Source organism: Trachemys scripta, chromosome 15 (assembly GCF_013100865.1).
Source record: "Trachemys scripta elegans isolate TJP31775 chromosome 15, CAS_Tse_1.0, whole genome shotgun sequence".
Lineage (NCBI taxonomy): Eukaryota > Metazoa > Chordata > Testudines > Emydidae > Trachemys > Trachemys scripta.
Window position 1 is genome coordinate 22,563,542 of NC_048312.1, and position 25,481 is coordinate 22,589,022.

General features: G+C 38.7%; 1 protein-coding gene across 7 annotated transcripts in view; it reads left to right on the forward strand.

The window, feature by feature from the left end:
* Window positions 1–25,481, forward strand: part of CIT (citron rho-interacting serine/threonine kinase) — a 92,199-nt gene that overhangs the window by 44,397 nt on the left and 22,321 nt on the right. For 6 of the 7 annotated variants that reach the window (XM_034791198.1, XM_034791199.1, XM_034791200.1 and 3 more), the window contains 10 exons: window positions 1,134–1,229; window positions 5,700–5,816; window positions 6,296–6,405; window positions 9,845–10,019; window positions 12,028–12,225; window positions 14,479–14,532; window positions 22,986–23,183; window positions 23,639–23,832; window positions 24,352–24,487; window positions 24,922–25,026. In XM_034791198.1, coding sequence (XP_034647089.1) covers window positions 1,134–1,229; window positions 5,700–5,816; window positions 6,296–6,405; window positions 9,845–10,019; window positions 12,028–12,225; window positions 14,479–14,532; window positions 22,986–23,183; window positions 23,639–23,832; window positions 24,352–24,487; window positions 24,922–25,026 — 1,383 coding nt within the window. The remainder of the gene's footprint in view (window positions 1–1,133; window positions 1,230–5,699; window positions 5,817–6,295; window positions 6,406–9,844; window positions 10,020–12,027; window positions 12,226–14,478; window positions 14,533–22,985; window positions 23,184–23,638; window positions 23,833–24,351; window positions 24,488–24,921; window positions 25,027–25,481) is intronic. The other variant, XM_034791201.1, reaches the window with a different exon arrangement.

The window sequence follows — 25,481 nt, forward strand, 5'->3', positions numbered from 1 at the left end:
TAGCGCTGCCTTAAAGACCAACTTCATGAACAAAAATGCCCCCCCTCTACCAAACTGGTTTACCTGTGAGACACAGGGCTATTTAACTTATTCAAGGCTGTATTTTGTGTGACTTACGTTCCTTCACCCTTGTGAGCCACTGAGGATAAAAATATTTTTTGCACCTAATATATAACTTGTAAAGCACTTTTCATCTTCAAAGCAATTTATAAATATCCATCCTGGCAACAACCATGTAGGGAGGACAGAAAGGATTATCTCCACTCCAATCTACAAATGGAGAATCTGAAGCATAAAAATTAAGGCACCACTGCACTGAGAACTACACTGATGCAGAGGTTTACCTGCATGATCCTCAGTGCAGAATCAAGGTGTAAGTGGATGGATCACTTGATGACTACCTGCTCTGTTCATTCTCTCTGGGGCACCTGGCATTGGCCACTGTTGGAAGACAGGATACTGGGTTAGATGGACCTTTGGTCTGACCCAGTATGGCCATTCTTATGTTCTAAGTGATTTGCCCAAGGCTAGAGAGAGTCTCATTATCAGAAATGAGACTAAACACTCAGGAATTCCCTGTCCTGTATTCAAAGCACTCTACCACATGTCTTGCCCTTGTTGTTAAATATCCATCCATATATTTGAAACCTTCACCAGCCAATCTGATGCAAAGGAATTTAAAGTTAACTGCAAGATGATTGGGTTTTTTTGGTTTATGGTTTCAGAATCCCAGCACACATCTGTGAGCTGTTCATAACTGCTCATTATCACAAACCATTCTGGCTCCATTTTGGGGAATACCTTAATTGTTTTTGGAAGCAGATCAGAAGGGGCAGTACTGGCTCAGGAGGCAGCTCTTGGTGGAGGTGGAATCTACTTCTTTTTTAAACACCTCTTTACCCTTTTTATTATACTACCTACACTAAAATAGGATAACTGATATATCTATCTGTCTATTTATAAGGTTTAATGCTGGTGATATGTACTTTCATAATGGTATCTCATGCAGCTGAGCTCCCAGGCCTCATAGATTTATATTAGCCCTAAAACCAGAGGGAATGAGGGTTTTGTACATGTACTGTATATGTATTATATTTCTATATATGTCTGACATAAATCTTTGCTATGTTCAGGAGCTGGAGGAAAAGCACCGTGAGGCTCAGCTGTCAGCACAGCATCTGGAATTGCAGCTGAAACAGAAAGAGCAGTTCTATGATGAAAAAATCAAAGTAAATATCCCTTTTCATTACCTTCATACTCTCTTTTATAGGTCCATTGGGCTCTGGATTATCCCCAAACAGCTGCTTTTGGACTCTGATCCCTTGTCCTCTGCTTCCTTCTTCACTTCTTCTGAGGGTTGAATGAAAACTGAATAATTCTGTCCTTCTAACCTGTGCCCATCATGCGCTCACCTTTTGTGTGAGGCTGCATTATCCGTGTAGGCTTTGTGAGAGCTATACGAATCTAACTGTTAACGGACCATTCCTTTAGAACAGGTGATTCTTATTCAGTGCTTGTGGGAAATCAGTCTTTCAAAAAGGCTTTTAATTCTGTCTGATGATCTTGCTTTGATCTGAAGAGCATTAACACTAGCATCCCTAGAAGCTTTAAATTTAGTAAACACAAAAGCACTTTTGAAATTCCACCTCCTTGGAGCTGTAACATCTGCCAGTGAGTCCAGGGATCCACCCACTCTGAATTTTTTCTCTTCTCTAGGATATTTTAAGAATTGTAACAAACAGTTGAAAACATGATTATAGACACCACCTAAAATTAGGGAAACCATAGAGAGAGAGACAGGATTATGTAGTAGAGTTCAGAATTTATCTAAAAAACCTATAGTTTGTCATTCAGCAAAAGTATTCTTTAAGGCTCTCTGTCTCTTCCAAGTGTGATCTTTCCCCCACTCTTTGTCATTATGATTTATTACATTTATATAGCACTATAAATTTACACAGCATTTACAAATGTAAAGACGTGTTCACTGGCCCAAAGAGCTTAGTCTGAATAAGTTTAGACTTCAAACAACTGTCCAGGAGAGAGAGAGAGACTACGATGATGATGATAAAAGAGAGGAGGAATTTCTTGAAAGAAAATACTGAGTAGTGGAGAGTGCATGGCAAATTGGAACAAGCATACTTTTCAAGGCAGGAAGTCAAGAGTTGGATGTTAGAAAAGAGACCAAAGAAGTGGTAAGGTGAAAGGATTGAAAAGGGTGTAAAGAATGGGGGGGAGCAGTAGAAGGAAATGAGAGCCAGGGTATAAATGGGGCAAGATTATGTGGGCTTTGGTAAATGAGATGAGATGACACTGAAGGGATTTAGGAGGTGGGAAGCCTGTATTTGGAGCAGAAATAATAGTAATGGGAGGAAAAGCTATAATGAGAACCTGGATTTGGGAGAGGAAGAGCGAGAAAGGTCGAAGATTATGAGCATGGGAGGCACTAAAGATAGTGGCGTTAACAGTGGAGCTAGTGAATGGAGTAAGATTAGGAAGAGACTAGACGGAGGGACAAATTCAGTTTTGGAGAGGGGGAGAGTAAGTTTGAAATGGTGGTTCTTCCAAGAGGAGATGTCTGAGAAACATTGGAGTTGTAACAGGACAGAAGAATTAGAATGGAATCAAAATGTCAGTTGGCTCTTTGAGTCCAACCATCGCTACAACAGTAGTCCATCAAGTCCAGTCCTCCTAGTCCTTTCATGGCTAGGTTACTGATTTGAATTCAGATCTATAGTCACTGAAACTTATAATATTATAAAATAATATTACGTACCTCTTAACTTATAATATTATGAAATAATATTATGTACCTCTTATGTATTTATTTTAGGGCTGTCAAGTGATTAAAAAAATTAATCGCGATTTAAAAAAAAAATCGCGATTAATCACGCTGTTAAACAATAACAGAATACCATTTATTTAAATGTTTTCTACATTTTCAAATATATTGATTTCAATTACAATACCGAATACAAAGTGTACGGTGCTAACTTTATATTTATTTTTTATTACAAATATTTGCACTGTAAAAAACAGAAGAAATAGCATTTTTCAGTTCACCTAATACAAGTTCTGTAGTGCAGTCTCTTTATCATGAAAGTTGAAATTACAAATGTAGAATTATGTAACAAACCAACAACAACAACTGTGTTCAAAAATAAAACAATGTAAGACTTTAGAACTTACAAGTCCACTCAGTCCTACTTCAGCAAATTGCTCAGACAAACAAGTTTGGTAACAGTTTTCAGGAGATAATGCTGCCCACTTTTTGTTTACAGTGTCACCTGAAAGTGAGAACAGGCGTTCGCGTGGCACTATTGTAGCCGGTGTCGCAAGATATTTATGTGCCAGATGCGCTAAAGATTCATATGTCCCTTCATGCTTCAACCACCATTCTAGAGAACATGCGTCCATGGTCATGATGGGTTCTGCTCGATAATGATCGAAAGCAGAGCGGATGGATGCATGTTCGTTTTCATCATCTGAGTCAGATGCCACCAGCAGAAGGTTGATTTTCTTTTCTGGTGGTTCAGGTTCTGTAGTTTCTGCATCGGAGTGATCTTCTTTTAAGACTTCTGAAAGTATGCTCCACACCTCATCCCTCTCAAATTTTGGACGGCACTTTGGGTTCTTAAACCTTGGATCGAGTGCTGTAGCTATTTTTAGAAATCTCACATTGGTACCCTCTTTGCATTTTATCAAATCTGCTGTGGAAATGTTCTTAAAATGAACATGTGCTGGGTCATCATCCGAGATTGTTATAACATTAACTATATGGCAGAATGCGGGTAAAACAGAACAGGAGACAGAGTTCTCCCCCAAGGAGTTTAGTCACAAATTTAATTAATGCATTATTTTTTTAATGAGCATCATCAGCATGGAAGCATGTCCTCTGGAATGGTGGCTGAAGCATGAAGGGGCATACGAATGTTTATCATATCTGGCACGTAAATACCTTGCAACACTGGCTACAAAAGTGCTATGCGAACACCTGTTCTCACTTTCAGGTAACATTGTAAATTAAAGAACAGGAGTACTTGTGGCACCTTAGAGACTAACAAATTTATTAGAGCATAAGCTTTCGTGGACTACAGCCCACTTCTTCGGATGCATATAGAATGGAACATATATTGAGGAGCTATATATACACAATATATATATATATTGAGATATAAGATATATCTCCTCAATATATGTTCCACTCTATATGCATCCGAAGAAGTGGGCTGTAGTCCACGAAAGCTTATGCTCTAATAAATTTGTTAGTCTCTAAGGTGCCACAAGTACTCCTGTTCTTTTTGCGGATACAGACTAACACGGCTGCTACTCTGATAATTGTAAATTAAAAGCAGGCATCATTATCTCCCATAAATGTAAACAACCTTGGCTGAACAAGAAGTAGGATTGAGTGGACTTGTGGGCTCTAAAGTTTTACATTTGTTTTTTTGTGTGTGTGCAGTTATGTAACAAAAAATGTACATTTGCAAGTTACACTTTCAGAATAAAATGATTGCACTATAGTACTTGTATGAGGTGAATTGAAAAATACTATTTTATTTTTACAGTGCAAATATTTGTAATAAAAAAAATAAAGTGAGCACTGTACACTTTGTATTCTGTGTTGTAATAGAAATCAATATCTTTGAAAATGTTGAAAAACATCTAAATATATTTAATACATTTGAATTGGTATTCTGTTTAACAGTGCGATTAATTTTTTTAATTGTGATTAATTTTTTTGAGTTAATCGCATGAATTAACTGCGATTAATAGACAGCCCTAATTAATTTTTTTATTTCAATTTATTTAAAATCCAAAGCTGTGGACATATGTGCAGAGTATTAATAATAATAATAATAAAAAAAAATCTATGCAACAGCCAAAAGGAGTTGTTTTAGTTCACTTTCTAGTGAACAAGTGTTGGTATCTCTCAAGTCGCCACCTTACTTGGCACCCTTGTTATATGTCTCAGCAGAGAGGCAAAGGATTAAAGTAGTCCTGGAGGCTGAATTACTCTCTCATACCTACATGTGGTTCTTACAGGTCAACGTTGAGGCACATCAGTGAGGTAATGAAAAGGAGCTTTCATTGCCACTTTTCTGCGCCATACTTCCTCTGTGAATGGAGGAATTAATTTTCCATGTATGTCAAACTGGCATATTTCATGAGCACAAATTATGAAAGACTGTTTAAAAAACAATAACAGCCCATAGCCTTTCCAATAACTCCTTTTACTCATTAAACTCAACCTTTTCAGACAGCTGAGTAGTTCCCTCAAAGCTTGCTTTCCCGGGCATTTCCTGCCATCCCATCTAGTTTTCCTTAGGATATGGTCAAGCCCCTTTGTCGATTGTAACCCGTCCCTGGTGGCTTTCTTTCTGACTGCCCTTTGACTAATGAAACAGGTTCAAAAACAGAACAAGGTCTCAAGTTGCAGTGGGGGAGATTTAGGTTGGATATTAGGAAAACTTTTTCACTAGGAGGGTGGTGAAGCACTGGAATGGGTTACCTAGGGAGGTGGTGGAATCTCCTTCCTTAGAGGTTTTTAAGTTCAGGCTTAACAAAGCCCTGGCTGCGATGATTTAGTTGGGAATTGGTCCTGCTTTGAGCGGGGGTTTGGACTAGATGACCCCCTGAGGTCCCTTCCAACCCTGATATTCTATGATTCAAAGTGAGGAAATTTGTTTTGTTTACTTCAGGTGCTAGATGCTCAGATGAAGAAAGATCTTGCTGATAAGGAAGCACTTGAGAATATCCTGCGAAGACATGAAGAAGAAGCACATGAGAAATGCAAAATTCTGGCTGAGCAGAAGGCGGTAGGTGTAACTGAATCAGAAACAGAAACATTTTAAGAGTAGCCATATTAAGGCTCTTACCCAGTGATGTTCCTAAAATAAAGGGTCTTGTTGCTGGAGGCTTCTTGGGGGTAGGGAAGAGGGGTGTGTGTTTGTGTGGTGGTTTGTTTTGTTTTGATAGCTGTCCTTTTAATTCATGATGTCTGCAAGAACATTCCCTTTCAAGAAAGTCATCCATGCCTAGTATGTTACTACCTGGCAGTCCAGCACATGGTTCACATGGGAGCTACTTGCTCTTGATCTGGAAGAGGCTGGAAAGCAGTTATAGATTGATGTAACAGATGTAACATCTGAATATGTGATTGCTTCTTTGTTTTCTTGTCCACTCAGTCTGATATCTTGTTTCTGAATGAAGTTTCTAGAATTGATTTTTAAATGCCCCCTTGCTGTAGTCACTAACTTCCGTCACATGATCTCAAAGGCAGACTGCTCTGTTTCAGATGATCAATGCCATGGATTCGAAGATAAGGTCATTGGAGCAGAGAATAGTCGAATTGTCTGAGGCTAATAAACTGGCAGCAAATAGCAGCCTTTTTACACAGAGAAACATGTAAGTAAAGGAACTGCTACAGCACTCTTGCATTTACAAGCCCCGGTGTGAGCTCAGTAAGACCTGTTCTGCAAATATATTATTTCTCTAACGAGAAACTATAGTTTGCTTAGTATTTTGTTTCCCTTATCATAGCTGTTCAGTTTTATTGGTCTGTATTGTTGCATTTGTTTTGGATCATTTCGTGAGGCTGTTGTTGTCCCTTTTTTTGCTGCATGTAATTTTTCGAAATATATATATTTAAATGTCTGAAACACTTCCTGAGAAGCAGCAATTTCAATACTGTTCCAGCTGTGGAGATGTATAACAATTAGTATTCCTTTTGCTTCTGGTGTTTAAGACTTGATCACATCTGCTTCTTGTGGCCATTACTCATTGAAACTCAAAGCCTTATTATAATTATTTGACACTCAAAGATGAGAAGAAAATGTTAAATGTCCTTTCTTCACAAAGCTTCCATCCTGCTCCCAACAGCTGTCAAGACATCTAAGAAAATTGGATATTGGTTTAGGAATTTTCCTTCATGTTTTTAAATGTTGATTATAAATATGAGGTATTGGTGTTATCTTTGCCTGTTTCAGTTTATAAAAAAAAGAGGGCCCGAGCCCTAGAGTCAAAGTGATTCTTTAATCCTGATTCCTTATTTCTGATCCTGAAAGTATTTGGGTACAGTATCCACCACAATGATTCTATATGGTTTTTAGTTTCAGATCTTCTCATCAATGGCCAGTCTAGCTCTCAGTTTAGCCATTTAGGGACCTTACTTCCCCCACCACACACACACACACCCCGCCCCATGACAGCTCCCTCAGGGTATTCAATTGAGACCTACAGTCCTTTTCAGTCATTGCAGCATCAGCAGCTGTGCTAGAGGCAAATCCTTATTTTAAAAAATGAATAATAAAATACTGGGTCTCTTGTTGCTATTGTCTCAAATCTTTGATTCCATCTCAGAACCAGATTTTGGTTCAGATTTTAACTTAGATGCCTTATCTTCCCATGAAGATAATTGTTTTCCCTTATTTTTTTCCTAAATGGTTTTAAGCTCTTTTAAAGCGATGTTCTGTGTCACATGAGATTCTACTTTCATGTGCAGGAAAGAGCATAAGCTACTTAATATCCTGTAAGTAGGAAAAAATAGGGCTTGAGTGGTGCCTATCAGTGAGATATTAGTCATATTAAAGTTTGGCTGTCTGGAGAAATATGTGCAGACCATCAGCTGCATAGTGGAATGCTGGGTAGCATCTCTGTGGACAGCAGTTGGTTAGATCCATTTGTGAAGTCAAGCAAGCATGAGTTTTGGCAAAGAATTTCTGAACTCTTCTTTTAGCAGTGATTGATTGTACCAACAGAGACGTAATAAAAATTCCTGGCTTTACATTTCAAGCTCTTCAACCTGAGCAGACTGAAATCTTCCACAAAAGTAACTGTTAAAGTTATACATGAGTTGCTTTATGCAGATGATTATACTATTGTTATATGCACTCGAAGTAATCTACCAGCTCATACATGGGAAAGCATAGATAATACTTAGCATCAGTCAGTGGTCTTGAACTCAATGTGGTAATAGATTTCATTTCCCTTGAAATGCTGTTCTTGCTGACTAAAGAAATGTTTACCAGAATCAAAAAGGGGTATTCTACCAGTTGAAATATTAACTTTGGAACCAGCATGGTTGGCGCATGTGAGACCAAAGTTCCATGTTCACCATGCTGTAATGATTTCTTTCTTGGTCTATGGCTATGAAAAATGGAGACATTTGCCAGCATATAAGAGTTGGAGAAACTTAATCAAGACACTTTGGAACTCTTATGGATATTAAATCATAAGATAGACTGGTGGCTGGATGCTATAAGGATGGGGTATTGTAATAATTTAATAAAATTACAAATAATGCAATTCTGCAAAGAGGTTGCATAAACAGCTTTGGAAGTCTACTACTGAAAGCACCATTTAGCTGGACTAGATCCATCCTCTGGAAGGAGGACACTAAACTAAAGTCAAAAGGCAGAGGAAGAAATATAATGATGCCTAAAAAAAGAATTCTACCCATTGTGACTTATGTTAAATATTCACATTTTGGGAGGGAGTGGCAAACAAATTGCTTTGGCACGTCAGTAATCATGCAGCAAATTTAGAATGAGTCATGTTAGTCATTAAGAGAAGTGAGTTCTTTTTGAGCAGAGACTGTAGATCTTATAGATATAACTAGCAAATCCTACTGGATTACTCTGACCTGTGAAAAGGCATGTAAATCTGTAATTGAACTGTATTTGAATCCACAAAAGCTATTGCTAAACTGAGCGTTATCGATATGGACAGTTAGCAATTAGAGCCTTCAAAGAATTGTGGAATCCAACTAGCCTTTGTTCTATCAGTAACAAAAAAAAAAACCCTAATGATTGGCTCTGAAGGAGGCGGAGTCATTTCTCATTCTACTGTTGCCCAGGCTATTTGGACAATTCTGGCTGTCAATAATTAGGTTAAAAAAGTGGAGGAAGGATGATTTTGTTCTTATCAAAGCACAGGACTGTGACTCAGAAGACCTGGGTTCTATTTCTAGCTCTGCTATGTGATCCTGGGTAATCCATGTAATTTCTCTGGGAGAGGGATAATAATACTTATTTCGCAGTATTTTTCTGCATATGAGTTCATTAATATTTGTAAGCTCTGTGAAGAACCTGAATGGAAAACACTATACAAGTGCAAAGTTTTCAAATGTATTATAATATGATTGTAGGAAGCTACCACTAATTCAGAAAGAGCTTTTCTGCTCTTTTTCAATTAGGGTATCTAATTATCAAGCCTTCATGGTAACAAAAACAGATCATTGGCTGTAGCAGAAGTTACCAGCTTCTGAATTTCTTGGGAGCACAGGTAATTGTGTGTTCAGTACATACATCAGGGTTTCAGTCAGGACAAAAGTTTGCTAAAGTGTTGGCCAGATTGGGCTCCTAGCAAGTTTCCAAAGTCCAGAACTAATCTGTATGCAATGAAGCCAGTTGCAGTTCATCTGATCTGGACGTCTAATGTATGAAAGTTCCTGCTCCCAGCATTCATTGAACCATTTTTTTTCCAAATCCAAAAACAAATGACAAGGAAAAGGTTGACAGCTTAGAATGAGTTGTAGATCAGGCATTCTTGTAGATTTCCAAGGTTTAGTGTTCACCTTTCTCCATGTACAAACAGATGCACAACCTGCAAAACCATGATATCTGAGCTACTCGAGGCACATACTTGGTTTAATCACCGATGTGGGAATCTGTGCAGAAGCCGACATAAGAGACCTTATTTTTTCCATAAAGGGGATGTGAAATTTAAAATAGGAAGAGCTCATTTTGATGTGATCACATTCTGCTTACCAGGAAACTTTTATACCAATGAAACTACATGATCAAAATATATCTTGATTATGTCTTGTTGTGTATTTTCCTATCAGGAAAGCCCAGGAGGAGATGATCTCAGAGCTCAGACAGCAGAAGTTCTACCTGGAAACACAGGCTGGGAAGTTAGAGGCCCAGAACCAAAAACTAGAAGAGCAATTGGAGAAGATCAGTCTTCAGGACCATACTGACAAGAACCGTCTGTTGGAGTTAGAGACTAGACTGCGAGAGGTGAAAATTTAATCCTTTGCAGATTGATATACTTGGGTGTATCCTATTTCAAGGAGTACAGTGAGAATTAAAATTAAGTAGTTTTAGTTTTCAGCACTGCAGGATAATGACTTGAGCTGAATGACCCAATTTTTACTCCATTTCTGTAACAGTGGAAATGTATTGCTTGCTGGAAGGAGTTGAGCATGACTATTTTGGGTTTTTGTTTCTTAGACTAGTCGAGTCTGAGTTTCTAGATCAGCTTGCTTTCTTAGAACCAAATTGATTTGCATCCTTTTGTACAACATCCTTTAATAGTGCCCAGATATAATGGTGATGGGCACAGTATATATGCTTAGCTGGATAATTCATTTATTTTCAGTTGCAGACTTGAAAAATCAAGTTTTTATATTATTTTCGAATAAAAAGGACAGACAGGCAGAAATAGGTTGGAACCACCTCATGTTCTAGAGAAGAGTAACAAAAATGATTAAAGGTCTAGAAAACATGACCTATGAGGGAAGATTGAAAAAATGGGGTTTGCTTAGTCTGGAAAAAGGAAGACTGAGAGGAGACATAACAGTTTTCAAGTACATAAAAGATTGTTACAAGGAGGCGGGAGAAAAATTGTTCTTCTTAACCTCTGAGGATACGACAAGAAGCAATGGACTTAAATTGCAGCAAGGGAGGTTTAGGTTGGATATTGGGGGGAGGGATAGCTCAGTGGTTTGAGCATTGGCCTGCTAAACCCAGGGTTGTGAGTTCAATCCTTAAGGGGGCCACTTAGTGATCTGGGGCAAAAATCAGTACTTGGTCCTGCTAGTGAAGGCAGGGGGCTGGACTCGATGACCTTTCAAGGTCCCTTCCAGTTCTAGGAGATAGGATATCTCCATTAATTTAATTTAATTTAATTAGGAAAAACTTCCTGTCAGGGTGGTTAAGCACTGGAATAAATTGCCTAGGGAGATTGTGGAATCTCCATCATTGGGGATTTTTAAGAGCAGGTTAGACAAACACCTGTCAGGGATGGTCTAGATAATACTTAGTCCTGCCATGAGTGTAGGGGACTGGACTAGATGACCTCTTGAGGTCCCTTCAAGTTCTATGATTCCCTGGATAATCTCCTATTTCCTTCCTTGCTGTCCCTCCTCTAATTCTCAACAAAGACTGAGAGTTCTATTCTGGCTAAGAGGTTTGGGATGTCCAATGTCATTCCTTTAATTAACCAGTTGTTGCTAGACATCAGTGCAAGGTCTTCTGGCAGGCCTATTTTTCACACATCTGCAATATTATGGGCAGATTCACTTGCAATAAGATAAGGAGTCAGGCATCTTAAAGTATTTTAGCTTGAAAATGATCTTTTTCCCAGGGGAATATTTGGAGGAGGGCATGTAAGTGAACCAGCAGCAGGAAGCTAAATTGGAACTTTTTCTTGAAACTGTTTTCTCCACTCTGCCATGGTAAATGGGATCTGCCAAGATGTTGCATCAGTGCAGGGATAGAGCTGTCTGTAACAAGAATCTGAAGGGAAGTTTAAATATGAAAGTAATTGAACAGTATATAAAGACACTTCTTATCTATTCAAAGTAATATTGATAGTTTCTTCTTACAGAGCCTCAAATGCAGTATACTAACTTGCAGCTATAGACGATAATCACACAAATTATACTTGAACTTTCATATTGTCACAATTATTTATATCAACATTTGTTATGTATTTACAACATAGCTGGCATTACTCTTATATCCTAGTTTTCATTTCAGAACACCATATAGTTTTATTTTTGAACCTTTTCAAACTAAATGAGCGTTTTTCAAGTGATGGATGAAGAAGCATCCTGGGGATAGTTACCTTCAGGTCTGATTTTTAACCAATCCATCCAAATCTGATATTAGCCTGGAGTGTTGCCATGCAATCCCAGAGTGCAATTCTAGGGCAGGCCTCTAGTTTAAAATGAACAAATATAGCAGCAGTAATCTCCATTTCCTTATTAGTAACTTATATTCAGCTGCTGTTGTTTCTCTCCAGGTTAGCTTAGAGCATGAAGAACAAAAGCTGGAATTGAAACGACAGTTAACAGAATTGCAGCTGACCCTCCAGGAAAGAGAATCTCAGATTTCAGGGCTTCAAGCTGCACGTTCAGCCCTAGAGAATCAGCTCCGTGAGGCTAAAACTGAACTAGAGGAGACTACAGCTGAGGCAGAGGAGGAGATTCAAGCTCTGACGGTGAGTCCTATACTTCTGGATTGGTATTGCGAACTATACCAGCAGATCTGACAGAATGTTGATGCACACTTCATAATAAGTGTCCTAACTTATTAGTTTTGAGGTTGTCCTAACTTAAATTTTGTATGTTTAATTTTGCAATGCAACATATGAAATGTGCCTTGGATTGAGGAAGGCACAGGGACGGCTAAAATGTCAGAGTTCTTTGTCTCTCAAAACATACATTTGCTTGTTGTTTGTTGTCCACTTGTGCGAAAACTGATTGGCTATTAGTGAAAACATCATCAGTTTACTTGATAAGCTAAAAGCCCCAGACTACATTACTCCTGTAGGACTTTGACTTTCTGCTGTTTTTTTTTTTTTCTTTCTATATTCATGGATGACCTTTGAAAGTAGTGCTTTTTCAAAAGGAATGTGATCACAAATGTTCTAGTATTTTCTCTATAATAAGTTAGCCAACTCTGCTATCCTTTTAAAAAAAAAATCAGACAAACGTTGTTACTTCTCTAATTTTACTCCAAAGGCTGTTCCATAAAGAATTGCTTCTTTTAGATCTTGCAGTCTCTTGTGAGGTGTGTGAAATACACAAACTTCAGCAGGGGTTGGGGTGGGGGAAAGATTTTTCCCTGCCCAATGAACGGAACACTTAATTATATGCTGCTGGTTGCTACTTTGAGTACAAAAAGATGCTTTTAAACTGTTGGATTTTAAATAATGTTTGCTTTGCAAAGGCTTGCTAATGCTGTGGGAGGCAAAGAAATAACTGACCTCCTACTTGAGTTGCCAGCTATCACTCATCGAAGCATCAGTCTTCATTGACCTTCAAATCCAGTTATTTTAGAGTACTGGAAATAGTCTATTGCCCCAATGGAATCTCCTTGAGTCCTTATTCCTGCCATTACCACCATTCAGATTGAATGGGGGTTCAGCTGAAGACTGTGCGTGTGTGTCTGCCAATGCTGTTGGATATCCCAGGTGTGAGGAGGGAGATCATTCACTCAGAATTGTTCTAAACTGGTATATACTGGGTAATATATGCTAGGAAAATGCAACAGTAACTGAATAGGGCATGGCAGCAGTTCATCTCAAATACAAAGCAGTTCTTTCTGCTCAAAAGTGAGATGGTCCCACTGAAATTTGAAAATTTGGCAGAGTTGTTAGCTGCCATGTGAACAGAATGATGACGTGTTTGATATTTCTTCCTACCACACCAACACAACAGATGAACATGTGTGATCTGTGCTTGCTCAGGCAGATATTATCACAACTGTTCTAATGAAATGGTAGTGCTTTTGTACCAGCTATTGTAAGATTCCAATCTGGCACCTCCATGTCACTTTACTCCAGTTTAATGGGTTGGGATATTTTTTGTTTTGAGGGTCTTTTTTGCATTGCCTGTTTGGTAAGATAACTTCTTAGTTATTGCATTGGACTTCTGCTGAACAACTTTTCCTATTGAGTCTCTTGGCTGTAAGGAAAATGTCTTGAATAAAAGTGATCGGATGTGCTAGTGCACTCGCCTTTTATCTGTTAAGGCCTTAATTTGCATATGCTATTAGTCACAACTTAAATCAGTTTGACAGTCTGAGTGAATCTTGAGAGAGGCCATGAGGCTGAAACATGAACTTTGCTTTATCATGCTTTGCTTGTTAATAAGGAAGTAAAACGATGCATGCATTATTTCATTCTTTAAAAATGCTTTGCAGCTTTTAATACTTTGGTTTCCATCTTCCAAAGAAATCATTATTTAGTTTAGTCACGGTTTGGGAGAGTTCCTCAGGGTAGGGTTGAGGTAGATTGGCAGAGCAGTTTGCGGAAGCGTCATTGTGCTTCATTGTAGACTTTTCTTTGCAATCATTAAAATATATGTAGTATTAAAAACATGTTACATACATTATTAATCCAAACGTGGAAGTAAAAACAAACTACTCAAATTATCGTAAGTGAAGAAGGTACACACTTAACATTAAATGGTCACTTACCTTGGAGACCACTTAAGATGGAATGTTTTGCATCATCCAGTTTGTTGTACATTTTGCTAAAGTAGCTCAGAATTGGAGCATGTGCGCACTTTGATTAAGTAGGATGTGACTTAATCAGTTCTTTGCCACTACAGAGTGCTTTCATAGCCTGCAACATCTGTCTTCCAAACTTTGCTTGCTGATAGATTGTTCTGAAGTTTATTTAGCAACAGCTGTTGGATTCTAATTCTAATGTATGAAAAATTGATGATTAACTTCTTACCTCCTTTAGGCACATAGAGATGAAATCCAGCGTAAATTTGAAGCCCTTCGTAATAGCTGCACAGTGAGTATTAAATACAGATCATTGAATTATTTTGAAATTAAGGATAAGGAAGGAAACAAACTCATTTACTCCTTGATGGCAATTGTTCCTGACATTGGCTTCTGGCTTCAAGGAGTTAGCCGGAGTTAGCCTGATTGGATCTGATTTCTTTTAGGCCTCAAATAAACCTCAGTTTAGAGGTTTTATTCTGATTTAAAATTGACACTGTCCTTCATCTTTTTGGAGAAGGAAGTCAATTCAAATATCTCATTGCAGTGCAGCTAGTAAGAATGGTGTAGCAGCTGCAAAAATTATGTGGGATATAGATTTTTTCCTTTTATAAGGGAAGGGAAAAGTCTCCCTGTCCAAATTCTGAGCTATAGTCTAGATCTAGGCCAGAGTGAAGGCGCTATCTTGCCACTCTGGGTTTTAAGGAGGGCTTTAACTCTGTCTGAAGGGAAAAGAAGTCCTGTGCTTCTGAATAATATATTGTTACATAGTCTCTTGTTCAAAGAGAACTAATTTAGGTTCTTAACTTGTACATTCTGTTACTCGAGAGATCTTTTGATATGTTTTTTCATTCATTTAATTCATACGGGACAGATGTCCTAGATTTTGTGTTCCTTATCATTAGATGTTTTCCCAGATCTGCACTCTTTTTGTTTATTTCTTTATGGTGCTGTATGGACCATGATGACATCGATCTTTCAATGAAACACACATTCTAGAAGCGTCAAACACTGACCACTACCTTCTGTGTAATAATTGGAGGCAGGTCTCTTCAGTCTTTCTAATCCCTCCTCCATTAGCTGGATCTAATCGCGCCTTACCTCTGTAATGGGTATTCCTCTCCCATACTCAGTGGCCTCTCCACAAAGTTAATTGTCCACCATGCTTTGATTGCATAGTCATAGGTGCTGTAGGAAAACCCCAGGTAGAAAGAAAATGCCTTTTTTCAAGAACATCTTTCAGAATTTTTTTTTTTTTTTTTTACTTTCCAAATCTGTAGTCCTTGTTCCTCAGGCCCAGGAAATATTTTTACTCTGTTTCCAGTATACACTGATTTGAAAAAATGAGTAATTAAGTAAGGCCTAGTCTTAATTTGCTGTGGCTTAACCTCTTCCAAAATAAATTCAGACTATCTGTACCTTCTGTCCTCTCCGTCAAGGAGGTAGAGGGTCCACATGTGTACTTCTATCTATCAGTGCTTATTCCCACAGTTGCTTTTTCTACTTCAGTAGTAGATACTCCTTTTCATTCCCTTGTTCTCTGTCTTGCTGTCAGCACAGAATAGCAGCTTTCTGTGCAAGTGACTGATGCAGATGATTGGATTTGGCCAGCTTCAAAGATCACTTAATCTGTGGATATTACCATAAATTCTCTTGTCTGCCTAGCAAGCTAACTTAAAGAAGTCAAAATTCATTATTTGGCTGATCTATAACTTTGTAAGAATGGGCAATAATCTCCAACAGTGAGGACTGGCACAAGGAGATGCCAAACATGCCAGGTGGTTTCAAGAACAGTGTGAACTTTGGAGATGCCACGTTAAAAGATTTGCAAGTGTAATGTTCATCTTAGGTCCTTTAGAAGGATGGTTCATACAACAGCCAATCCCCATCAATAAGAACTTAATCAAATAGCAAATGAATGAATAGCAAATGAATGAAAATTCCAACACCACATTCAGTTTGCAACCCAAGAGAATGAAAAGTATAGTTCTCAAGACTTCTCTCAATAGTCCATAGGCATAAACTCTCATTTCATGTCATAAGATGTCTAACAGCCTACCCTCTTCTCTTCATAAGAATTGAGGAAATGACAGTACAATCTTGTATTGATCAAGGAGAGATCAGTGCATTCTTGTCATGCTTCTTTCTCTGATGCTTCAACCCCGTGTTCGTTCAGTAATGGCCATTATGATGCAGCCGTAACTTTTTAGTGGACATCCAAGGCTATGCCACAGTGGTTCAGGGGTGCTGGAACAATTTTTATAGTGGGGGTGATGAGAGCCATTGAACCAAACTCTAAACCCTGTGTATGATGGAAACCACTTCAAACCTGGGGGTGCGGTAGCACCCCTAGTTCCAGCACCTATGCATGGTTCAGAATTTGTGCTGAACTAAAAACAAGAAGATCCATCAGGGTTGTAATTCAAACACATTCCTTTTTAGTCAACCTAGGAAGGATTAGTGGCCTCTACTCATGAGGGATGTTACTTCAAGATGAACATCAAGAGTGAATTTCCTTGAAGCACTGTGCTGTCAAACTTTATAATGGCCATTGCATTTGTTTTACTTTTACTTACAAGTTCAAATCAATATAAGTATGAAAATAAAATGAATTATACAGAAAATGCATTACTGAAGACTGAATGATTTTGATAATGTAGAATGAGAAGTTGCTGTACAGAATGATAGGTAAAGATACTTACAATCTACTTTCTTTGATATCTCCTAGTTGTTTAACTCTTTAGAGGTCTGGGTGTCTGGACACAGAGCAAGCTTACACTTCTAATGTATGTTCTGGTTTATTTATACCCTCAGTCCACTCATGTCCCTCCAACCAAGTCAGGTTACTGTCAGACTCTTCTGAGTGTGTACTTTAAAATTACTATGATTTGGGATTCATGCATAGAGAATGTTGTTGTGTGATTGTATTGCAAGCCTTTTGTTCTTGCTGGAAGTGCCCATGCTTTGTGCGTGAACTACATATTCAATTGCTCTCTGATAGATTCAGGCTTGAGTTAATCGGTTTACTTCAGTATATCATTCTATTCCTATCAGGAACAAAAACAAATCTTAGCCTTTGCTCTTAGTCTTATAAGAAATAACATAATTACAGTAAAAATTGCTTTACTTCTCTCATATCTTATCACATCCGTAGCTTATCCAGCAAGTCTGCTGAGAGGGAAAGTCTAATTCTGTGCTTCCAAAGATTCAGTACATCAAAAATGCATAACTTGACTTTTGAAATCACATTTCATGACAAATATTTTCAAGACAGTCAGAAGGATTCTACTAATAAAATGCATTTAATTAAATAGGGAAGTTTATATTTTTGCCACCTTGCTCTTATTTATGGTTTACTGATGGATTTAATAATTTTAGACAACAACAACAGTTATGTTGGCTTCAGCAGTAATGTAAGCATTTCATAAATATAAATTTCAGTAAAGAGACAGTAAAAATATCTGTGAAAACTTAGGGAAAAAATTAGATTCTTAAATAAATTACTTTGTAGTTCATAAAATCCTGTACATTCTTCATAAAAATCAACATCTGAACCTTCGGGCTCTTTGAATTACAAGCTATTCTTAGTTATTACTTTGGCAAGGAGAATGGAAGATCTTGATATATTAATTGGGTGCAGTATCTCCATTTAGCCAGAGAATAATCTAATAAAACCAGATCCACCTTCTTCTCTCCAAAATGGTACCTACACTTTTTTGTCATCACCTCCTATTGTTATCTTTAGCCTTATCAGGGCTTGATCCTGTAAACACATGTGAACGGATTGGACTCTGAGACACAGATCCTGCAAACCCTTTAGGCACATGCATAACTTTATTCACGTGTGTAGTCCTGTTGACTTCAACCAGATGTCCTGATTCTGAACTGACTTCAGTGAGACTATGCACATGAGTGAATTTACCTCTTCGGTGCTATATACAGTAACATTCATTCCATAGCATGGAAACCTTGCCTGTCAAAAGATGAGACTGTAACATGAGGCTAATGCCCAGGCAAAAACTTTGGTATGACTGAGTTAAACGCATAAAAAAATATCTCAGTTGCTTGGCTGTATTGTAACCTATCTCTCATTTTGTAAAAAGTTATGGGAAAGTGTCAGTTGTGTAGCCCAAGTTGGACCTTTACAGTTTTGTAAAAACATGTTTGGAGGACTTTTTAGGGTCTCTGGGAGCTGCTGCCCTGAAGGAGAAGGCTCCTTCTTGGATATCATCTTTAGAGGATGAGGCTCATGGTTGGGGGGGGGGGTGCAGCCCAATTGCTGGGGATTGGATAAGCACAAGGAACACTCTATACAAGTAGTGCAAAGAGGGGAATTATCAAGCATGATCTCCCCCCTTCTTCCCCGTTCTTCCTCCCCCCTCCCCCCCCAAGAAGAAGAAAAACAAAACAAAAAAATTGCTTAATATGGGGAGGAAAGAAACACAGGCACCGGCATATCATACTATCTGAGACCCATGGCATTATCCCAACCCCAAGATAAGCAGTAGGTGATTTTCCAGGAGGTGGGGGGAAAACAACCCCTGTTCCTAAAGTGTGCCTCAGTCATAGCAGAGGCGACCGGAGAAAGGGGAGGGAGGTGGGCAGCAGCATCTTTTTCTCAGCCACTGAAACCACTTGTCAGGGCTGAGATCTATCACATTCTACTACTATGTGCTATAGGACCCCTGGCACTTCTGTCTGCCCTACTGGGAGGGCCTTACTCGGTGTGGGAAGGGGGTGGCTCTCGGGTCCAAGGCTGTGTCTATTTGTGTGTATTGGGGGGTGATCCTGGTGCTTGTCTTGCCTCCCCATTAATCTAGGATTTGGGGGGATGCTTTGTTCTCCTGCCATGCATCCTTTCTTGCTAGCTACAAGGTGATTGTAAGGAGAAAGATGAGTAGAGCGGAACTTTAAGGGGAAAAGCCACACACGTTAGTCTGGAAATTCCAAGTTAAGATTGCACTTAAGATCTTTACCACCCCCAAAGAGTAGCTGTACTGATGTGCTGCTGAGGTCACCCAAAATATCTTAATTCTTTCTTTCTGCATCCAACCTCCTCCCTCCACACCTGTTTGGAGCTTCTGTGAATGGCTGAGACATCTTGATGGAGGTTTGAAGAAGTTTGCAGTCTGCAGTGAAGACCATCCTAAATCTGCTGTCTTGGCATACTTTGCCTGTAGTGTTGAACTGTGGAGAATGTGTCTTGAGTTTTGTATGGCTGTCTCAGATATGTAAATCTAAACACCACTATCCTGAGCCCAAGACCTCTAAGCTACCTAATTTTTGATCCATCCCTGGAGAAATGTATAGGCCCAGATATGGCAGCTATGAGTCTATGTGAAATATCACAGCATGGCAGCACTTTGCATTTGAAGCTGTATGTTTTGGTGGGAATTGTCCTGAATGTGGTCACTTACATAGAAGAGATGCCTTTTTCTGGTTACTCTGTATGGTATTATAAAGGTAGGTGTAGTTCATTGTAGCAATATAAAGACAATGAGGCATTCAGTTGAAATACTGCAGTAGTGTACAGCCAGTCTCAACAAGATTAACATGGTCCAGTTAAATCCTGTCTTAATTTTCAGAATTACAGATGTGGTGATGATGTGCATTGTCTGAGGATAGAATTGGTTCTTTGCTTTCAGATGTTCTGTGGATGGTGATAGTGGCACAGCTAAGTTTGGTGGCTTGGAAGTGCATTTTCATGCTTTCTAGTATTAATGAAATAGAGAAATGTTAACTTTGAATTTTGAAGTTTTCTATTGCATTTGAGTTTTTAAAGGACACTACTATGTACTCCTAAGTGCGCTTCCCTTAATTGCTGTTTGCAAATTTAACTCTAGTGTAACATATTTTTTTGCCTGGGAATTTCCTTAATTTTACAATCACTTCGAGAATTTTCTCAGTTACAAGACTTCAGTGGAAGTTGCAAGTTTTATGGACTCGGACCTCCCTTATCAGACTGTGCCTCCAGTGTCTCCACACATAGAATCATAGAATTGTACCGACTGGAAGGGACCTCGAGAGATCATCTAGTCCAGTTCCCTGCACTTACAGCAATACTAAGTATTATCTAGACCATTCCTGACACGTGTTTGTCTAACCTGCTCTTAAAAATCTCCAATGATGTATGTCCGCAACCTCCCTGAACAATGTATTCCAGTGCTTAACTGCCCTGACAGAAAGTTTTTCCTAATGTCCAACCTAAACTGCCCTTGCTGCATGATTGCCTTCTTCCTGGTTTCCAGGCGAGACAGCTCCCTCACAACTGGCTGCCACCTTCCTGTGTGGCTGTCTCTCATCTACTGTTCCAAATCTGGGCTCTGCTCCATGTGGGTGCCCTCATGCTGCTGCTCCCATTGTGACTTTCTTAGCTATATAGAATTTATAAACTCCATATTGGGGCCATAATGTACATGGAAGCTGATTTTAATAATTAAATCTGTCAGCAAATCTCCCCTTCCTCCATATCATCTGCGGAAAGAAAAACCCTAGTCCGAGAGATCATTCCTTGCAAAAGTCAACCGATTAAAATAAATTTGAAATTTGTAGGCCAAGCCATTTTGGAGTTAGGATGAGCCAAAATAATGTTCAAGAAATGAGATCACATCATTTCTTCCATTTTTGAACCCTTCATCTCTCAAGTACTTCATCTGATTTGCCTCAAACTTTCTAGAAATGTTCTGCTTTGGAATAAGATCACCAAGTTCAGGCAGATTGGTTTAGTTTTGGTGAGGCTGAGGGAAGTGAGTCAAAATTACGCTTAAGGCTAGATTTCACCCTGAAGGGATGATGCTATCATCTTGAAATTTAGTCAGTTTGAACTAAAATGAATTAAGTTGTTTCAAGTGCTACTCCAACCACTGAGTTGTCCTGCCAATTTTTGCAGTTTTACACTTGCTCTTTCCTGTATTTTTAAAAACTATAAGTGAAACTGATTGTATAAGGGAGGTGATGAAACTGATAAGACTGGTGGTGCTGTCAAATATATAAAGAAAAAATAAACTGGAAATAGAAGAAAAAGTGTGTCTGGTCTGAAACGTAACAGAAATCTCAGTTACATTTTCAGACAGAAGTGTTTTTTGTTTTTTATTTTTTTATTTCTTAGTTGGTGTCCCTTTTAACAATGTAGAGCCTGACATGTCCTCATGGTGCAATCATGGTACCTAAATAACTTATATGATATATACCAGGACAAAATATTTAATTTCAATAGAGCATTAGGAGTGTTAAAATAACAGTCACACTACTGAAAATATAAATCAGTGATGTTGCATTTTTAGGGTATGAATCACCTTATGAGTTGGCCCTAAACAAATGGTTGACAGAACCCCCCTTCACCCTGTAGGGAGTAGTTTAAGTCCGTCTTTTTTGCCAACAGTTTAAAAGGCAAGTACTGTTGGTTTAGATCTAGGAGAGGCATGGTGAAAGCCTGCCATGGGTATGCTTTAGAGAGCCTGTAATCAAAAAGAAATGGTTGCATTCCCCTCAGAAATGCCGAAAGGAGGTGTACTCTCTACTACAGATATTGAGGTCCTTGACTGTTACATGGGAAACCAGAACATTTAAGTCTAAACATGTAACCAGATAATGTTCTGGGATCTTAAGTTTTGCTTTTAATAAGGCGTTTTATTACCTTGACCTACACTAGCATTTGTACATATGTGCTGAAATGCCTCTTGAACCTGTTTGGGGTATTTTAACACAAACTGTGCTAAATGATGTTCTGTGGTTCTTTTTGTTAAGCTGTTTTCAGATTAGATGTATGAGGTATTTCCCTTCCTCTGTCCCCCCAATTGCATTGGTCTTATAGTACAGGTAGTTGCAGAATTTTTTCTACTTATCTCCCCTTGAGCTTTTCATACGGGTTTCCTCTCACAGAAACTGGAGGGTTGTATGAAAATACTCCATTTTTATTATTAATTTTTTAAAATTTTGGGATAGTTTTAAAAACCAAACTTTGCCTAATGAGATGTCAATCTAGTTTAATAAATGGGCAGTCCTGGTTCATAAAGGCAAGGCGTTGTCAACCTGGTTGAATCCTTGTTTTTCATTGATGGCAGTACTGAATTTTCTACTATAATCTGTGGTGCTGCCAAGCTTTTTCTGTCGTCATATTCGTCATGTTGCCATCTATAACTCTATTGTCTTGATACTATCTGTTCCTTCATAAATTATAACTTTTCATGGCTACTTATGATTTTAGTTACAGTAAATTAAGCAAATTTCTAGGCAGCAGCTTTCCAAATAGTATCACCTATAGCACCTCTCATTTAATGATCTTAAAGATTACGTTTTACAAAACCTCTGAGAAGTATTATCCTCATTTCAGAGATAAGGAAACTGAGGTATCGAGGTGAAGTGCCTTGTATAAGGCACACTGCAAGTCAGCGGAAGACCTGGGAAGAGAACCCAGCTCTCCTGGCTCTCAAGCTGATGTTCTAACCTTTAGGATGTGCCACCAAATTAATTGCAAAATTAATTGCAAAATATTTATACCTTTTTAGGCTAAATCAGAATTAAAGTATCTCAAGTTGCTTTCCTTAAGAAGCAAGAAAGACTGCCCATGCTAAGCTCATGCCCATTCATAAGATCTGCAATTACAATTGTGCTTCTGTTTGAATTGGACAAAAATGCTACAATCTGTCTATTTGCTTGGCAAGGTGTGGCTGTAGGAGTGGAGAACGTCCTTTCACAGAACTCTACTCACTGACCTGTAACCCAAACTTCTTTTGCTCTTTTTAGGTGATTACAGACTTGGAAGAACAGCTGAACCAGCTGAGTGAGGACAATGCAGAACTGAACAATCAGAATTTCTTCCTGTCAAAGCAGCTTGATGAGGCCTCTGGGGCCAGTGATGAGATAGTACAGCTGCGAAGTGAGGTTGATCACCTCCGTCGAGAGATCACTGAGAGGGAGATGCAGCTCACCAGTCAGAAACAAGTGAGCGTTTCGAAATTCTGTTTAAAATCTCTTCATGACACTTATCTTCTTGCCAGACTCTGACTAGCTAAAAATTCTTTCTAATTTGGAGAAATAATGGAGAGTGTTTATAACTTTTATAGCAACTTGACCCTACAGTGACCGCTCTGGGAGGGAGTGTAAGAATGCACTGAGATCTTTAGTATGTCCCTTTGTGGCTCACTGCAACATTGGCAAAGAATGGTGCTTCCTAGTTGTTCGTTTTTGCTTGTGGCTAAAGCCATCATGAGGTATTGCTGAGATTAAAGGCAACTATGGTTAAATGCGTAAAGATACAGGCCTTGAAATAAATGAGATGTGACTTACCAGTTGATGCTGTGGATTTGCATGTACTGTAATTGAAATGGTGAAGCTGTATCTTAAAAAGTGCATGTTTGATGTGGGAAGTGAGAATTAATGGGGGGATTTATTTTTAGACAATGGAGGCCTTGAAGACAACATGCACAATGCTGGAAGAGCAGGTGATGGACTTGGAGGCCCTGAATGATGAACTGCTAGAGAAGGAACGTCAGTGGGAAGCATGGAGAAGCGTTCTAGGGGATGAGAAGTCCCAGTTTGAATGTCGGGTGCGAGAATTACAGAGAATGTTGGACACAGAGAAACAGAGCCGGTATGGCTTTTCTCTTCATTAATCTTTGTGTAAAAGTTCTCTGTGGAATATAGTTCAATATATACATATAGAATGTGAGACACTAATTTGCACCCAATATTCATTTATATGAGATAAATCTGGAAGATGGATATTTAAACTGATACATGTGACTCTCCAGTGATGTGTTCCCCTTCATTCCTGTGCAAGGGCACTGAATTCAGAAAATAGTTTTTCTAACTGTAACTTGCAAGCTATCTTTCAAACTAAACCTGGACTTGTACCATGATATGGTAAACTCATCTTTGATTCTCATTCCTTGTTCTGGTGACTTTGAATTCCCAAGCAGTAGTTCCAGCAGGGGCTGAGAACAGGATTGTGTAATGTGGAAGCATCACAATAAGATGACTGGCTACATAAACCAACATTTTGAGTTTGAGGCAAGCCTCTGAAAGTGGCTATTGATGTCCTGGCATCCTAGGAAGAGGTCAGTCCCAGAGAGGAAATCATCAGGTAACATTTTTTCCATTTTTAATACAGAGTGCGAGCAGATCAGCGTATTACTGAATCCCGCCAGGTGGTAGAACTAGCTGTTAAAGAACACAAAGCGGAGATTCTTGCTCTCCAGCAAGCACTGAAGGAGCAAAAACTCAAAGCTGAGAGTCTTTCTGACAAGGTCAGTATCTTTTTACCTTAATCTTCTATATATTCACTAAAGAAAAATGTGTCAACTCAGGTGTTTGTGATAAAAATGTAGTTTTGAGCTGAACAGTCTTTCACTTGGAGGGGTAAATTTTACAAAAAGACTGAAGCCTCTCTTGTTGAGGACGCAATTCTGAAGGCCAAGAGCCTAGCTTTCCCATCAGTTAAATTTAACCCAAAGGGCTGATCCTGACATCATGGGTGTTAATGAAATCTCTAACTGATGTGAGATCCACATTTGCGCAGCAACAGCCAAACCCCTTGGGGAAAAAAAAAAAAAACAAGCAATAGGTAATATTTTTTCATTCTAGCCTTTTATGTTTGGTGAATTTGGATTTTAAGATCTTTGCGTCTTATATTTGTTCACATCTATGACTATTTATATATATGTCTGTCCCAACTGCCTAGCTCAATGATTTGGAGAAGAAGCATGCAATGCTGGAGATGAATGCACGCAGTTTACAACAGAAGCTTGAGACAGAACGTGAGCTCAAACAGAGGCTTCTGGAAGAGGTAAGGGATACCCTGTGAGGGAATTTCATGTTATAAAAATTTATATGGAAAGATCCACAATGTGAACCCACAAAAATAGTTGTTCTAGGTTTCAATGAAGCTAGAAAATTCAGAATTAATGCCAAAGATCCAGGTTGCTACTCTATCCTTCCTTAATGTTGCTGTGGAGAATAGAAAGTAAATCAAAATGGTATGTTAGTTTTCTCTTTGGAGAAGGGTGGTTATCCCAGAGATGATGTCTCATCACCTATCGCAATTAAGGTGGTTTTGGTTTTGCCTCATCATAGCCTTGGAGTTTTGGTGGCTCTGTATGCTTTGGTTGGTTGTGCAGAAAGATAGCTTCTTCTGCCACAGGTCGGGAGCAGAGACCTGAGCACTTGTAATAAATTTAATCTCACAGATCAACCAAATATGCAGATGCTTGACCTTGTTTCTAAGAAAGGTCTTTCTTAGAG